This window comes from Zingiber officinale, chromosome 5B (genome assembly GCF_018446385.1).
Source record: "Zingiber officinale cultivar Zhangliang chromosome 5B, Zo_v1.1, whole genome shotgun sequence".
Lineage (NCBI taxonomy): Eukaryota > Viridiplantae > Streptophyta > Magnoliopsida > Zingiberales > Zingiberaceae > Zingiber > Zingiber officinale.
The window spans coordinates 4232542-4249056 of NC_055995.1; the positions used below are offsets into that span (position 1 = coordinate 4232542).

The following is a 16515-nucleotide window of genomic DNA, read 5'->3' on the forward strand; positions in this document are numbered from 1 at the left end:
TCATCAAACTAATACTTGGGATCCGTAAGGACGAAACATCTGATCGGATAAAATGTCGGGAGAAACTCGGGTATCATGATTACCTCCAATTATTGAGGACTCGGGCTCCGATCGGACAAGAAGTCCGATCAAGAAATAGTTATAGAGGGTCCGATCAAATCAGGGAGACTCCGGATCCCATCAAATCAAAAATACTCGCGATATGATTGGACGAGATGTCCGATTAAATAAAATATTCATTCACTTAGAGTCAGTCGATCTACCTTGTCCCACATTCATGTAAGGAACTCGGCCGGGTAGTATAATTATCCCTGATTATTAAACTCTTCCTGACTTTAATCATCATATCAATCTGCATGTTTTTTTTCACTATGACCTTTAACTCCCGGGCCTACATTATTCACCATATCAAATTTCTTTGCTTTAAGAAATAGAGAAGTAGACGGGTAGGCATGTGCAGATTGCTCAATCTTCCTAGAGAAAGTCGAAGTGAGTTGTAGCACACTATCTATTAATTGCTAGTCTTCGACTACAGCCTCCTGGAACATGTAGAAGACAAATTAGATGCGAATGTGTTTGCAGTTTGCACATGCTTCATCAAAACTTCCTCCCAAGATATACCATGAATTACCCAAGATTGTTCACTATAATTTAAATAATGATCTATCCTAGTCAAAAAGGGTTCAGTATAATTAGATGCTTTGTATCAATACAAACAAGTCTAGCTTTGATAGAGTTTGAATGAAGTAAATTTCATCTTAAAATAACTGGTTATATTCATTTTGGAACAATCTTTTCCTCCAAATATATTCAGCAGTGAATATATATACAAATTTAAGAACATGATTAAACAACAGCTCCTTTTCTGTCATATGTCAATCGAAGGGAGCATGGTCGCGGTGGCCGCCGCAGTGGCCACGTTCGATCATCTCCTCGACTTGGCGGAAGCGGTCGACGGCGCAGGGGATGGCGATGACTCCCGGCTGGCTGAACCCGTACTCTTCCGCGGCCTCCGCCAGGAGCTCCGCGAACAGCGGGTGGCTGAGGTGCTCCACCGGAACCTCGAACCGCTGCTGCTCCTCCCCCACCTTCACCGTCACCCGCCCCTTCGCCGGCACCGGCGCCTCTCCCTTACTCTCCTGCTGCTGCGGCATGATTCTATTCATTTCTGCTACTTGAGTTGGTATGGAATGAGCAGCTTATGGGAAGGCCTCGGGGATATTTATACTTGCAGATTGAGCAGGGGTTGACTTCGCCATGATTGCTTGCTTAATCCTGCTTGGAATTCGGATGCCTTGTCGTCTTCACGTGAATCACTCATCCAATTCCACCTGCAGCTCGGTCCAGGGAAGAGACGGAATTGAATTGAAACAAGGCTGGTCAACGAACGCGGCGATTCCTGTTTCCACCCCTCCGGCGAGATTGGATCCGACAAGAACTCATGGATCCGAATCGCCCGCTCCAGCCCGCGCCGATCGGCTAAAGCAAGGCGGTCGACTCTCCCACACGGCGGCGGTGACGTCGTGATGATGCGATAGAACCGGTTCAACCGGCACGGGTTCAGTGACTTGAATGGTAAAGTCTGAATTTACCACTCCCGATTTCCGAAGGCAATCCTATTGAATCGACCATCCTTTACCTGTGATATCACATTTATTGATTAAGAATTATCAGAGAGTTTCAACAATCTACGTCTAGTCAAAGTTCAAATGTTCTAGTTAAAGCATTATTCTAAAAGTTTATTGTTCCATGTGTTTATCTTCTGTATTGACGAACTCGTTGCACGCCAAAGAGGATGAAGAGAGAGGAGCCGGATCATCCAAAGCGACTACAAAGCTTGAGAGGAGAGTTAAAATCGAGGTCAATTGTGCCCTAACTCAGCCACTCCACTAAAGTTAATCTCGACGTGGAGAAATGGAGGAAATTAACGGCGAAAAGGAATGCACGTTGTAGTTTTTGCATATGAAAGCATATCTTTACCTAAGAAGATGGACTCCTTCTATAACAATGTTGAAATGATATTCTCTCTTCGTTAATTAGACATCGTGTCATGATAAAGAAAACATCCCATCATTATATCTTCACTATATGTGATCATCCATACTCCGTATCTTATATAATCATACCACTCCACATTGATATCACATTGCCTGAGGTGCCGGGTTCGAATCCTCTTAGCAACAAATAAAATGCAATATTTGCAAAATGTTGCCTGAGGTACCGTGTTCAAGTCCTCTTAGCAGCAAAGTGGCATTGTGCCTCCCTAAAAAAATTCTTTCTGGGGTTTCTGGGATATGAGGCCGCTCAGTGGTGGGGTCAATCACTATAAAAAGTTTACCTTATCTTAGTTTTTACTCCACCTGTCATTTGCCTTCTTAGTCACCGTGATTTACCTCCTCTGTATTAGTCTTGGGCGGGCTGACGGGGACACTGGGGGTGAGCGTATTCGCCTTTTGCCACATACCGCTCCACGTGCTCTGATAATTCACATGTCGTAGCATTTATGATGCCCACGAGATAGGGGGTCCATCAGGCCTAAGTGCATGACCCATTAAGTAATATTAGAAACTTGAGCAAGTTGTTGCAGGTTGTCGGAGGAATTGAGTCTCTAGAGTCGAGTGGACCAAATAGAGGTGAATAGAGCATTGGATTGAAGAGTTGAGCTCTTGGAGTCAAGTGGACCTATTGGAGGTGAGTAGAGCACTAGCTCGAAGCGGTAAGCCCCTGAGTCAAGTGGATCAACTAGAGGTGTGCGTAGCACTGAATCAGGAGATGAGTCTCTAGAGTCGGGTGGACCGACTCGAGGTAAGCAGAGCACTAAATCAAAGAGCTGAGCCCTTGGAGTCGGGTGGACAAACGAGAGGTGAGCAGAGTAATAAATGTTGGATAATTTGTTGCAGGAGATATTCTAGAAAATTATTGAATTGAAATTACACAAAATCAATTCTAACTTATTTACTGAGATGACCTGAGCAGATAATCTCAGACTGCCAGTGAGGTTGGTTTTGCCAAGCTTTCGTTGGTCCGAGTTACGGAGTTGATGCGGTGCATAACAAAATCGAAAGTTGATCGGTAAGTCGGGAAGTGAATTCGTTGACTATGATACCGAGCATTTAATGCAATTTTCTTGAAACAAATTCGTCCCACTTCCAACTGTGCTTTGAGGTTTTCTCGGATCGTCTGTTTTTCATGATATAACGGTAAAATCACACATGCAACCAAGCACGGGTTGGTTGACTAAGGCTCTGTTTACTTGGAAGAGTGGAAAGTAAAATTAAGGAAAAGTTTCCACGGTGAAAAAGTTTCCGTCGTTTACTTCATTAAAATTTTCCGAAGGAAAAGTAACGCAATCCATCAGCGGATAATTTTGGAGCCAAAATCGATCACCTCAAAATCGGACGGAAAGCAGCGGATGGAAAAAAAAATGACGCATGCACCTCTTTTGCATTCACAAAATTACCCCATATACAAAAAAAAATAACGCATGTAACCTTTTTAACTCACAAAATTACACTATGTACCAAAAAAATGACGCATGCACCCTTTTTTATTTACAAAATTACATCATAAGTATTCACCTTCCTCTATCAAGGTAAACAAGTATGCAAAGGAAAAGATTTCTTCACCCTTTCTTTTCTCTTCCTCCAAAGATAACTTTCTATCATTGATTCCTTTCCTTTCCTCATCCACACTCTAGAGTAAATATAGCATAAGGGAGTTTTATGGGAGAATACGGGTGAACAGAGGTTCGTTTCTTGCTCTTTTTTTCGTTTTTTCTTTTGCTTATCTTCCGCTACTCTCTATCCTTTGCTCAAGATCTCAAAATTATATGGTCATTTAATATTGGATTTAATGTCGCAATTAATGAGATTAATATCTTCATTAAGAGACGTTATAGAATCATTATTAATGGATTTAATATTGTCATTAATAACGAAACGTTACAAAGTCACCATTAATGAGTTTAATGTCACTATTAATGTCGATACATTACAGAATCATCATTAATTTCACATTAATGGTTCCGCTGCACTCCTGAGTAGATAAAAAAAAATTCAGGTGGCAGGTCGTGCTCGTACACAAATCAATCTTGGTTCAGTACAGTACGGGTTGAATTTGCACTCACCCCTGCACATCCACATGTGAAAGAGTCTCTCCTTATGCATATGTTTACAACATATATGCATGTGCCATAATTTAATCTAACAATAAAACTAAAAGATTTCTAATATAGAACTAACAACTCATGCATAATTGAGTCTATTTATTTTTACCTCTTTATTCCATTCACATTTCTAATATTAGATTAGAGAGTTAAGTCTCTAGAGTCTGATGGACCGACTAAAGTACCAGCTAAATGGAAGTGACTCAAAACATCGGAACTAAATGCTAAGTGAACCACAATTGAGAGAGGAGAGCTGAGTCGGATAGTGAATCGGTCCAAGGATGACAGGCCACTTAAATATTCTTCTCAAGCGACTCAGTTGACTCTCTTTGGCTGTTTCCACCTTCTATGTAGGATTATTGATCATCTTAACCTTCATAGAGGCCCCAATACTCATCCGTGTATCATTCTAAAAAAGCATTTTCCCCTCAGCACTTTGAAATCTATCCATCTGTGCAGTACTGCACAGCAAGTAGTGCAGTTAGTGTCCCTGCTTCAGGCCCCATGCAACCTGCTTTCTTGCTCAAATATTTAGGTTGGCCCGCTGGATCGATGGGTGGCCGTCACATCATCTCCTCTCGAATCCTGCAAACACATGACGTATATAATTGTTTCTATATTATGGGATCAGTTAATGCAGATGCTCTTGCACGTCCCCTCCATCGCCTAATACCTGACGAAATGGCATTCTTTCGGGCATGCTCAAACCGTGTAACCAGGAAACCAAGCGAGGAAAGGAGCACTGACACCGTCTCCAAGCACGCCTTTGAATTCTTAACTTGCTCCTACAGATCAACCTCTCGTTTTCCAAGTCCTGAAACCCTCCTCAAATATATGAACTGAACCAGCATTAAATCCTCGAGGGAGGCCCTGGAATGCGACACCACCTCCTGCGCCTAATAAAGTTAGCATCAGAATGAATACATTTCTGGAGCCGAGCCATTAATGAATTCAGAGCAGGGTGGTGTGTCTGTCGAAGCAGAAACTTCTCTGTATTTGAGCTACCCAGTTGAGAGGGAATCCGATAGAGGATCCGGATTCCGAGAAGAGGCGAAGAGGGGAATGACACTGTTTAGGAGCATACAGATGACTGCAGTGAGATGAGCCATAGGATTGATGCACACATACATATATTGAAGTAATTGAAATCATTCATTCTTTGATATCACAAAATAACAGAGCTAGAATTGTGTGCATTGAATAAGGACTCTTCGCCAACTGTCCTATTTATATTGTCTTTACTCATTTCCTTCCCCAACCATCCCCTCTTGATTCTGTTTGTCCTCTTCCTCCTCCTCCACCACCACCACCACCTTCTCCTCCTTCCTCTCTCTCTCTCTGTCTCTCTGTGGTAATGATTTCATCCATGATCATCAGATCCTATGAAGCTTTCCTTTGAGGGGAATGTTGTCTGGCTCGGGGTATCCAGATATATAACTAATCTCAGCTCTGACTGATAGTGTTTGGAGATCTCGGACCAGGCTTCATTCCCCCCAATATCCAGCTTCACTCTGTGCTCAGATCTGAATGATCGAAGCTGAATGATGATCACCATTTGTAAGAAACCTTCTTATTTCTTTTCTATTTTATTTACATCTTAAATATGTCATTTGTGCTTCACAATTTTGAGGTATTTTGTGCTTGAGGAAAGTAAACAGTCGTCTAGTGTTTTCTGAGATTTCAGTTGCAGATTGTTCACATTTTGTAGTTTGTTGGCTGCGATATATATTAATAAGGATCAATCTTGTGAATAATCCCAGAAATCTGAAAGGAAATCTTTGTTTGTTCTTATTTGCGATCGATTATATTTTAAAAGGTAATTGATTATCATATTTCAAATTTTAAAAAATTTTAATTTATATTTTATCTTTAAAATGCCTGAAAAAAAAAATTATAACTTGCTGCAGTGACTTTGGAGGGTTGTTTAGAGCATTATAAGTTTCTGACCATCTCAAGTAACTGCCAAAATGGTGGGGTCTTTTATGACCGTTCCAAATAAATACTATGTTTTTTTTAAAAAAAAATTAATAGGAATTTTAGGGAAAAAATTTAAATCGAAATTAAAATTTGAATATGAAAATATACTCAATTCCCATCTTTCTCAAAAAGTACACGTGTAAAGCCGCGGCATCAGATTCAGACGAAATGCTCTCTTCTCTTCCATCTCTCCTCTCTTCTCTTCCTCTCCTCCCAAATGTCTCCGACCCACGCAGCATCTTCCTCGACTCCGCCGCCTCTGTCCGCCTCATCGGCTTCTCCGCCGCCCGGAGAAACCTCAACCTCGCCGCGTCCGCCCACGCTGCGCTTCTCAAGTCCGGACTCCACTCCCACCTCTTCGTCGCCAACTCGCTCCTCGACGCCTACTCCAAATGCGGCCACTTGGGCCGGGCACTCGACCTGTTCGACCGAATGCCCCGCAGAGATGTCGTTTCCTGGACCACCATCATCTCGGCGCACTGCCTCAACGGATCGGCGGCGGACGCGATCGGTGTCTTCGTGGACATGTTGTCGGAGGAAACAGCGCCTCCTCCCAATGAGTTCACGGCTGCAGCGGTCTTGCGGGCTTGCGGGATGCTGACGGACGAGAGGATGGGGAGAATGTTTCACGGTCACCTGGTCGCCTCTGGGTTTGCATACGACGTGTTCGTGTCTAACTCCTTGATCGATATGTACGCAAAGGCTGGGTCTATCGTGGATGCTGAGAGGCTTGTTGGTGGTTTGAGTTCCAGGGATGTGGTTTCTTGGAGTACCATCATATCGGGCTGCGTTCTCCATGGCATGTTTGAGAATGCACTGGTTCTGTTTGTTGAAATGTTAGAAGAGGGCATCGTGCCGAATATTGTAACGATGTTGAGCGTCATCCAGGCTTGCTCATTGTTGGGAAGACCAAGCTTGTTTACTGCTGTCCATACTTGCCTCATTAAGTGGGAACTCCACCATTGTATTCCTGTTGCAAAGTCTCTCGCCATAATGTATGCCAAGAATGGATTTTTTTATGAGGGTGTGAAGGTTTTCCACCAATTCTTTTCGCCAAATGAGAATGAGTGTTTTGATCCTGATCTTATTGCGGCACTTATCCATGGTTGCACCCAAACAGGATCTTTGGACCATGGCAAGGCCATTCATGGGCGTGTGTTCAAGATGGGCTTCCTTCATTGTACCATTGTAGAGAACTCCGTCATTGATTTGTATGCAAAGCATGGGCAAATTGAGTCAGCACATTTTATTTTTCAAAGGATGGAGGAGAGAGATATTGTATCTTGGAACACAATGATCTCCTGTTTACTGAAGAACGATCATGCTGATGAATCCTTAGATTACCTCAGTCAGCTCCATGCTGCAAGTGGAAGCGAGTTAATGCCAGACTTTGTAACCATAATCAGTTCGATACAAGCTTGTTCCATGATGTCCTCATTGGAGAACGGGCAGATATTGCATGGTTTAGTCATCAAATCAGGGTTCAACTCAGATGTTTTTGTCTGTAATGCTCTCATAGATATGTATGGGAAGTCAGGATGGGTTAATTCTGCTAATCAGATTTTCCAGGAGATGGATGTAAGAGACCTTGGTTCTTGGAATTCGATTATTTCGATTTATGGGATCCATGGAAAGGGAGCTTCAGCTTTAAAAGTATTCAAAAATCTCAGGCTTGCACAAACACATAAACCAAATGCTGTAACATTTGTCAATGTTATTTCAGCTTGTGGTCATTCGGGCTTGCCATTGGAAGGCTTTGAGTGCTTTAAAGTCATGCAAAGGGACTATGAAATTGAGCCAACTATAGAGCACTATGCTGCAGTGGTAGATCTCTTCGGGAGATGCGGAAAGATTATTGAGGCAGAGAAATTCATTGAAGAGATGCCTATCAAACCAGGTCCGTCCATTTGGGGGTCACTGTTAGGTGCTTGTGTTATTCATCGGAATGTTGAAATGGCAAAAAGAGCAGCTGCGGAGCTGTCTGTTATGGAACCGGATAGTAATGTCTGGAGGGTAGCATTATCAAATGTATATGCTTCTGCTGGACTATGGGATGAAGCTGCAAAGGTGAGAGCTGAGATGAAAAGGGAGGGATCAAGAAAGGAGCCTGGTTGGAGTTATGTTGTGTTGCGGGGCATGGAAAAGTTTAAATTCATAGTGGGAGACACACGGCATCCAGAGACTGATAGAATATATCAGGTTTGGAGGACTATCATGGAGCATATCACAGATGGATTTGTTGAGACACTCTGATGGTGCTCATTGTCACAATTGATGTGTGTATATAGTTAAATCAGAAAGTGAAAATGAGAATAGATTGATCAGTGAACTAAAGCTCTTTCAACAAGTTATAAAAACGGAGCAGCTGTGAAAGATGATACTAGTGAGCATTGCCCCCTTCCCTTTTTCTACCTCTATGCAAACTTATTGTTCATTGTAAGGTTGTTAGTGAGCTATCCCTACTTATTCTTCTTTGATTCTTTATGCTCCTGTTCACTGCAGTTCCATGTTCCATCTGCTAAGTGGAAGCAAAGGAATTCACATCTATTTTATTAGGAAGAAGCATGTTAATAATAAGATCGCTACAGTTGTGCTTGTGGCAACATCAGCATCTGGAGCTGCACTGGAACTGAAAATGGCTTCATAGAAGTTCCATCTAGATGAAATCCCCAAACTGAACGTATTGCTACTACATGCGGAATAGAAAAAAAAAATGATCATATTTGTTTGGTGAACTCAAGTAAAAGAAGCGTAAGGACATGGGTTGGTGATTCAAGGAGCAATTTTATAGTTAGCTTAATTTTTGGTTGAAGAGACGGATTGGTCCTTTTAAGAAAGGAAGGAAGCCATGAGCTTTAGGAAGGAATTTTGCAAAAGAATAAAGCATTACTGGCAAGTTTTTAGGCTTTTTATCTTGTAGCTTGAATAAGGAAAGGCAGTATAACAACAAATTGAATTTATTCTGCTTACCGTCCTTTTTCTACTCCTTTCTAAAACTAGGGAAGAATTGTTATTTGCCTTCTCTTTGCAGACAAAATGTTCATCGATGTACACATTGGTGTGGAAACATGTGCTGTGGAATCAAGAATCTCTTTTGGGTGACCTAAAAAACAATTCTTTAGGGTACATAAAGAGAATCCCAAAGCATCAGGTTCACAGTTCTAATGTTACGGGAGAATCCTATTTTCACTGATGAGAGGTACTTTTTCCTACAAATTATGTCCTAATTTCTTCTGATTCACACGCCATATCAATTACAGTTCTTTATTAAGTCTTAATTTCTTCTACTTCCTGTATGTCGGCTCGTGAAGTTTTTTGTTGTCACTCGTCAAATCAGTCAAGTCTTTATTGCAGTGAAACAATAGCATACCAATTTGTTCTTTTGTGTTCAGTTATTTGACTAGTTCCCTGAATTTAAATCTAGATAAAGATGGGCATATTTTGAATCAATGCTCCTGGTCCACGGTAGGACAACTGAAGTTTTCATGTCTGTAGGATATCGTTTGGGCCAAACAGCTGCATGGCTATCAACTATTCCCTTTGCTCTTTATTCTCCTGTCAAATGCATGCTTGTACTTTCTCCTTTCATGATAGCAAAGAAGTTTTCATCTAGCAGTTCAAAGATCTTTGTCCACAACTGACTACCTACTTCCCTTCAAAAATGATTATTCTATAAGATAATCTTGCAGAGATCAGCTGGAACTTAGAAGGTAAATATACTGGAACGTGTTTCAGGAACCTGACAGACCTTTTTTGCGATTAGATTCTCTGAGCAAGCTGCCAAATTGTGAAACTGATCTGATCTGTCTTCACGTTTTCCCCAGTGGCCATCCTGTTTCCTCCCTGACTGACACGGACACGCCATCCCACGCCTGGTCCCGGCCCTTCTCGCCTCGCTCGGGAAGATGACGAAGCAAGTGGCAGGTGGAGGACGCACCCCATCTCTCTCCCTGCTCCCCTTGTGGGCCTTCTCACGCGGCCAGCTCGGCCCCATGTTGAAGTCTCTCCTCTCATCTTCTTCTGGGGACACAGAGCGTGGCCTGGAATGGCTTGTCTCTGTTCCTTGGCGATGGCCTTCCCTGCTGAACGGTGATAGAGCAGTGAGCGAATAACCACCACTGATTGGATTTCAATGATTAAGCGAAGGATTAAGGAGACCTGCTTTGCTTATGAGGTATGATTTGATTTCTTAGAGAATGTAAATGATCGTTCGACGTCAATCAGCAACGGAGGTTTTGATGGCAACTGCGCTCGATTAACTTCGATCTCGAACTGATTTGATTTTTTTGAGAAGTTAACTTTGATATTGCATTAACAAACTTGCTCAGATGCATCGAAATAAAAGGGGTACAGAATGGATTTTGCAACAGTTGGAAATTAAGATTCAAAGCGACGTGATTCAGAGGCTGCCGTATGATTTCTTGCAGTGAAGAATCGCGTCGTAGACGGAAACGTCCGCATTGCTCCGGCACCACTCGATTCCCGTTCTCGAGCCGCCACTGCTCGTGCTTCTCTCGCATCTCTTACGCGCTGCCTTCTTCGGAATCGCCGAGCTCAAGCCTTTGACCTTGTTGCGGAGGGGCACGAGGAGGCAGAGGTAGTAAGTCCACAGGATCCTCTTCAGCGAAGCGGCGCCGTCGATGAGCACCGTCGACTTGAGCTTCGACTTAGTACCGCCGGGCTCGAGGCTTGTCGGTTTGGAATTCGGCGGCGGCGGCGGGAGCGACGGGTAGGGGAAGGAAGGCTCTGTTCCGGGTGCGGCGGTGGCGGCGGCGAAGTGGAAGCCGTTGACGTCGATGGTCCAACGCGTGGAAGCGGCGGCGGCGGGGTCCATTTCGATGAAGGAGCAGGCGGCGTCATCCCCGTCTGCGACGGCGAGGGAGGAGCTGTCGAGGGTGATGAACCAACGGTAGGAGAAGGTCTCCTCGCCGGAGCAGTAGTGCTTCGAGGCCTCCATGGCTCGCGGTGCGGAGAGGTCTCAGAGAGGAGGAATTATTAATAGGGAGATGATTGTCGAGATGAGAACAAACGAGGAGACATCAAATTGTTAGTAAATCTGAAAAAATAAAAATCCCATTTTTAATGGCCCTCATCTTAAATTCTGGATTACATATTCTCTATTTAGATGTAGAGTTTCTATAATTGCATTAATTACGTATTCGATTTCCGTGGACCATCGTCTGTCCATTCCGCATGTAAAAGGCGGAGCGGTCGTCCTCAATACTTTAACAGTTCGTCTCAGGCTCTACGGTGGCTGAGGAGATAAATAGACGTGGGAGTTACACGCTACAAGGATTTACGTCCTAAAATTTGACCTTCGACCTTAAGTGATAAATTTTTATCAACTTATCTCAGTTATGATCGGATTAGCAAAAATTTATCTCAGGATATGATTAAATTCACTAGTACGAAGCAGGGTTACTATCATAAGGTAAGATAAGAATTTAAATCTTGTAACGTCAAGATAAAAAAAAAAGTTCTCTTTCGTATTGGTTAACTAAATATTTTTGATTTATCTCCTCACATATAGTCGTGAGGCTGATCGTATGAGACCATTGGAATGCGGATTTTACTTTTTACTAACATATTAGCATAATTTTATCTTTTGTCTATCCCATTTTAAGTAGACTTGGGAATGATAATTTATGAATCCAATGTAGAATTTAATATCCAATCTAAATGAAGAAGAGTATATAGGAATTTTTTTTTAGACACGATTAAATAATTAGATAATCAAATATGAGTATTTATATAATTAAATATGAAGGTGGATATAGTAGAATCATATTTATACCTGATCCGGACGCTTGGGAGACGGAGTCGTGCATAGAGAGTGATGCGGATGTGGCTGAGGGCATAGGGGTAATTAGGAGAAGGGAGAGGGGCAGTTTGGTCTTTTTATCGTTAGGGCATTAACAGGGAGAAGGCTGGTTCGTGTGAAAGGAGGCCGGTGGGTGCTTCTTTCCGCCGCCCAGGAAAGACTCTCTCCTTCTCACGCTCTTCGCCGGCGCCGACAAAGCCGCCGGTGCTCCCCTCCTCCTCTCCTCCACCCCCTTTCCTCCGGCCTTTTCACTCCAGCGTCGCCGCCATGCAAAGGAAACAGGGGGGCTCGCGGGGTTCGCCGCTACTGCCGCCACCGTCAGCCTCCTTTTCTCTCCCTCTCCTCTCGCCGACAGCCACGACCATGGCCTAGGACGTCGCCCCTCTTCAGCGTCCCCAGCGTCGGCCATCTCCTGCGAGGTTGCCCCTGCTTCTCTCCCTTCTCCTCGTCGATCCAGGCCGCCGTCGGCGGAGATCCGTCGCCGCCGCGAGGAAGACACCCACGTCCTCCCCCTTTGGCGACCGCCACAAGCCGGAACAGAGGCGTTGCTTCTCCTCTTGCCGGAAGCCTCCTACGGCGTGGGCTTCCTCGTGCCCGACCATCCTAGTAGAGGCATACGCAGATGGTACCTGTGCTGCCCCCGACGCCGGCCATGCCCACTGCCGGCAACCCCTCGCCCTCGTGCACGAGGGCTCTCAACCATGTCCAGCAGGCGTTGATGTCTCTGCGAGCTTTGTCGCCCTTGCCAGCCGCCGCCATCCTTGGCGTCATTTCCAGCCGCCGCTGCCCAGTCCGGCGGCCACTGTCGACGCTTCTAGTGGCCACTGCCGCCCTTCGGCCACTCCCAGCGACAACCATTGATCAACCCACAACCTCCGTGATTTGTACTATGCTTTGTGTGTTGTGTTTCGGACATCGAGCCATTGAGTTATTGGTATTAGCCGGCCTGCGTGCCATATGCCGGCCTGCGAGCAGTTGTGATATTCTTGCTTAGGTGCCATTGTCATGTCTTGGCTTACATGCCGCCTGCTGGATCCATGCTGCACCAGATTCCATGTCGTTGCCTCCATATTCGGCTCCTCAGCTGGCTCACATCCCTTTACTCGTCCGGGCCACTACGACTCGATCAGCACCGCGATCAGCTCACAGACCCATCCGAGGGCGGCCCCCGGGGCCAGGGTACGTCATCGTACTCGTTCTACATTTACTTCATTGTTGTACTATTATTTGATTGCTTATACATTTGTGGGACCCACCTCGAGCATCGGGGTACCAGGGTCGGGGCAACTCGGTCACTGGCTACAGGTGCTTAGGGATGACAATTTCACCCGAATCCGATGGATAATCCGACATCCGACCCAAATGGAGGAGGATATGGAGGGAATTTTTATACCCGATTATAGTAAATGAGTATTCGGGTATAGGTATGGAGGTGGATGTGGTAAAATCCTACCCATACCCTACCCGATACCCGATATATTTATTTATAAGCTTTATTTTTTATTGGGAAAGAAAAAACGTTAGCCCGTTTTCCGTCTTAGAAAAAAAAACTTAGTTTGTCTCTTTATCCTGTTATCAACACGCATCTCATCTTCTTTTCCATGGAAAATGTTCACCCGATCGAAGGAGCGCGAGACGAGGAAGAGCTGACAAGTACATTGAATTTTTTTTTAAATGAGAATGGTAGGGAATAATAGGATGATGGGTAGGATATGGATATCCGAAACTTCGACGGGTATGAGAATGAGTATGAAAGTTAAATATGTTGGTGCAGTAAGCATCCGACGATCGAACCTCAGTTTTGATAATGGCAAAGGGATTCAAAGTTAAGATTCCTTGTTATCTAATATGTTGAATGAGTGTTTCAGGAAAGTCCTAACTGCGGTTAGGCAGGGGAAAATCCTAAGGGGGGGTAACCTTAGGTCCTAGGGGGCGGTAACCCTAGGTGAAGGAAAATCCTAAGGGGGGGCAACCTTAGGTCCTAGGGGGCGGTAACCCTAGGTGGAGGAAAACCCTAAGGGGCGGCAACCTTAGGTCCTAGGGGGTGGTAACCCTAGGTGGAGAAAAACCCTAAGGGGCGGCAACCTTAGGTCCTAGGGGGTGGTAACCCTAGGTGGAGAAAAACCCTAGGGGGCGGTAACCCTAGGTCCTAGGGGGTGGTAACCCTAGGCGGAAAGTCCAGTCGGTCTGGAGGACCGGACTGGCAACAGGTAAATCTCCTGAGTGGAGTAGGTGAGGACGCGTTCCCCGTAGAGGGAACAATAGGCGTCGGGTCGACCTAGGGTTTCCGGTGGGAAACCCGAAGTCAGACTCGGATAGTCCGGAGACTGTCTATACTTCTTTTATAATGTTTATTGTGCTAACTTTGTGTTGCAGGATAGTGTTTGGGACTAACATATCTTGTAGGTGCAAACGAGCAACCTAAAGCCTCGGATGAACAGTGTCCGAGGCGCCTCCATGGAGCTTGGAGGCGCCTCGGGTGCAAGGCAAGGAGCTGGCTACGAGAAGCTGTTCAAGGCGCCTTGGTGAACAGTAGAAGGTGCCTTGAACAGATGAAGGCGCCCTGTGAACAGTGGAAGGCGCCTTGAATCTGTGATAAGGTTCAACCAGTTCGCCCCTTATCTCCGCGGCTGACTCGGCAATTCAAGGCGCCTTGGTGAACAGTAGAAGGCGCCTTGAACACCCTTTATAAGGGGTTTCGACCAGCAGCTCTCTTTAACGAACTCCAAGCAATCCTTACGCTACAAGCTGCTCTAGAAACGCCCAGAAGTGCTGTTACAAGTCCCCGACAACCCGGAGCTTCAGATTCTGCTACTTTATTGTTGTCGGTATAATTTGTGTTAGTTCTTTCAATTGTAATATCTTATTGTACATTTTACGAGCTTATAGTTGTTGCCCACGGAAAGCGATCAAGGATCGCGGGCCTTCGAGTAGGAGTCGCCTTAGGCTCCGAACGAAGTAAAATCTCTCGTGTCTCTCTGTGTGTGTTCGTTCCTTATTCCGCTGCGTGTTTTAATTACTCCGATAGTTTTGCGATTCGAAAAACGAAATAGCCGCGAGCGCTATTCACCCCCCCTCTAGCGCATCTCGATCCAACAAAATACTCAATGGATATGGGGATGAGTATGAGTATAGATATAATAAATGGGGATGAGTACGGAGGATATGAAATCCTACCCAAATCATACCCATTGCCATCCCTACAGGTGCTGCTGACCAGAGGACTTCTGACGACTTGGTCAACACAGAAGACAACTCACCATCCGGATCATGTAGATGTAGTCAACATTCCTGACATATCATTCCGGTAGGTTCACCTTCTCAGCTTCTTGACAGGAACAAATTTGACGCCGTCTGTGGGAACGCACCTGATCTGGAACGTGAAGATGGACGACACCGAAAAATTCTGTTATACTCATGACCTTGGTGGGTTTTGATGAGCATGTTCTGCTCTCCTCACTCCACGGGTATTCGGAAGTCCAGGAATTGAGTCAGATCTTCTGTCGGTCGGCAGGTCAGTTTCTTCATTCAATACTCTTTTTTAGTTATATGATCTGCCATAGTTCCTTGATCGAGGACCCCCGCGCCGATCGGACGGGTATATATTATCTGAGCTACGAGCTCACTGTCGAAGACTTCCGTGCCGATCAGTCGGGATTGTATTTACGAAGACTCCCGCGCCGATCGACCGGGTGTATATTATCTGAGCCACGAGCTCACTGTCGAAGACTCCCGTGCCGATCGGTCGGGATTGTATTTATGAAAACTTCCGCTTCGATCGATCGGGATTGTATTTACGGAGACTCCCAGGCCGATCAACCGAAATTGTATTTACGAAGACTCACGCGCCGATCGGCCGAGATTGTATTTACGAAGACTCCCGTCTTGAAGACCGTCGAGCGGCGACGTTAAATCCTAGAGTCGAAGTGGCGACTATAAAAACCCTGCCTTGAAGACCGTCGAACGACGACGTTAAACCCCAGAATCGAAGCGGCGACTATAAAATCTCCGTCTTGAAGATCGTCGAGTGGCGACGTTAAATCCTAGAGTCGAAGTGGCGACTATAAAAACTCCACCTTAAAGATCATTGAGCGGCGACGTTAAATCCCAGAGTCGAAGAGACGACTATAAAAACTCTGTCATGTTATTAGACTTTACATTTATTATTATTATTATTATTATTATTATTATTATTATTAGACTTTACATTTGTTTTTAGTTTACATTTTTTAACTTCATGCTGTTTACGTTTTTTATTTGGTAAGTTTACTTTTTTTATTTTTTTTTTTTTTTTATTTTTTTTATTTTACGTTATTTTAACGTTACTATATTTTTAAAAATACAAATTTATTTTTTAAATAAAATACCACAGTTTTATTTTTTATTTAGCTTTTATCATTTAAAATGAAATTGTCATTAAAACTCACTCACCATTTTTATTAGTGTTTAATATGTTTTTATTAAAAATAATTAAATTATGAGTATACTATATATAGATGTTTAATTTTTTTCAATTATATTTTCTTTTATATATGATATTAATTTTAATATA

The 16515-nt window shown here is 44.1% G+C and overlaps 2 protein-coding genes across 7 annotated transcripts; one reads left to right on the forward strand and one right to left on the reverse strand.

The window, feature by feature from the left end:
• Positions 1 to 789: 789 nt before the first annotated feature.
• LOC121987983 (auxin-responsive protein SAUR32-like) lies at positions 790 to 1154 on the reverse strand. The gene has a single exon (XM_042541684.1). It carries the CDS (start codon positions 1152 to 1154, stop codon positions 876 to 878), a length of 279 nt encoding a protein of 92 aa, XP_042397618.1. The 3' UTR covers positions 790 to 875.
• Positions 1155 to 6252: 5098 nt separating this feature from the next.
• Positions 6253 to 10612, forward strand: LOC121983947 (pentatricopeptide repeat-containing protein At1g11290, chloroplastic-like). Of its 6 annotated transcripts, none has more exons than XM_042536658.1 (5): positions 6253 to 8525; positions 8645 to 9341; positions 9567 to 9852; positions 9967 to 10316; positions 10471 to 10612. In XM_042536658.1, the coding sequence occupies exon 1, from the start codon at positions 6311 to 6313 to the stop codon at positions 8393 to 8395; it is 2085 nt and encodes a 694-aa protein (XP_042392592.1). In that variant the 5' UTR covers positions 6253 to 6310; the 3' UTR covers positions 8396 to 8525; positions 8645 to 9341; positions 9567 to 9852; positions 9967 to 10316; positions 10471 to 10612. The 6 variants fall into 6 exon arrangements, with proteins under 6 accessions (XP_042392592.1, XP_042392591.1, XP_042392589.1 ...); XM_042536657.1 differs by having other exon boundaries at positions 9638 to 9852; XM_042536655.1 differs by having other exon boundaries at positions 8645 to 9852.
• Positions 10613 to 16515: the final 5903 nt, after the last annotated feature.

Bases quoted from the DNA above. Each gene is read 5' to 3' on its own strand.
- LOC121987983 (XM_042541684.1), bottom strand. From the start codon at position 1,154: ATGCCGCAGCAGCAGGAGAGTAAGGGAGAGGCGCCGGTGCCGGCGAAG.
- LOC121983947 (XM_042536655.1), top strand. From the start codon at position 6,311: ATGCTCTCTTCTCTTCCATCTCTCCTCTCTTCTCTTCCTCTCCTCCCA.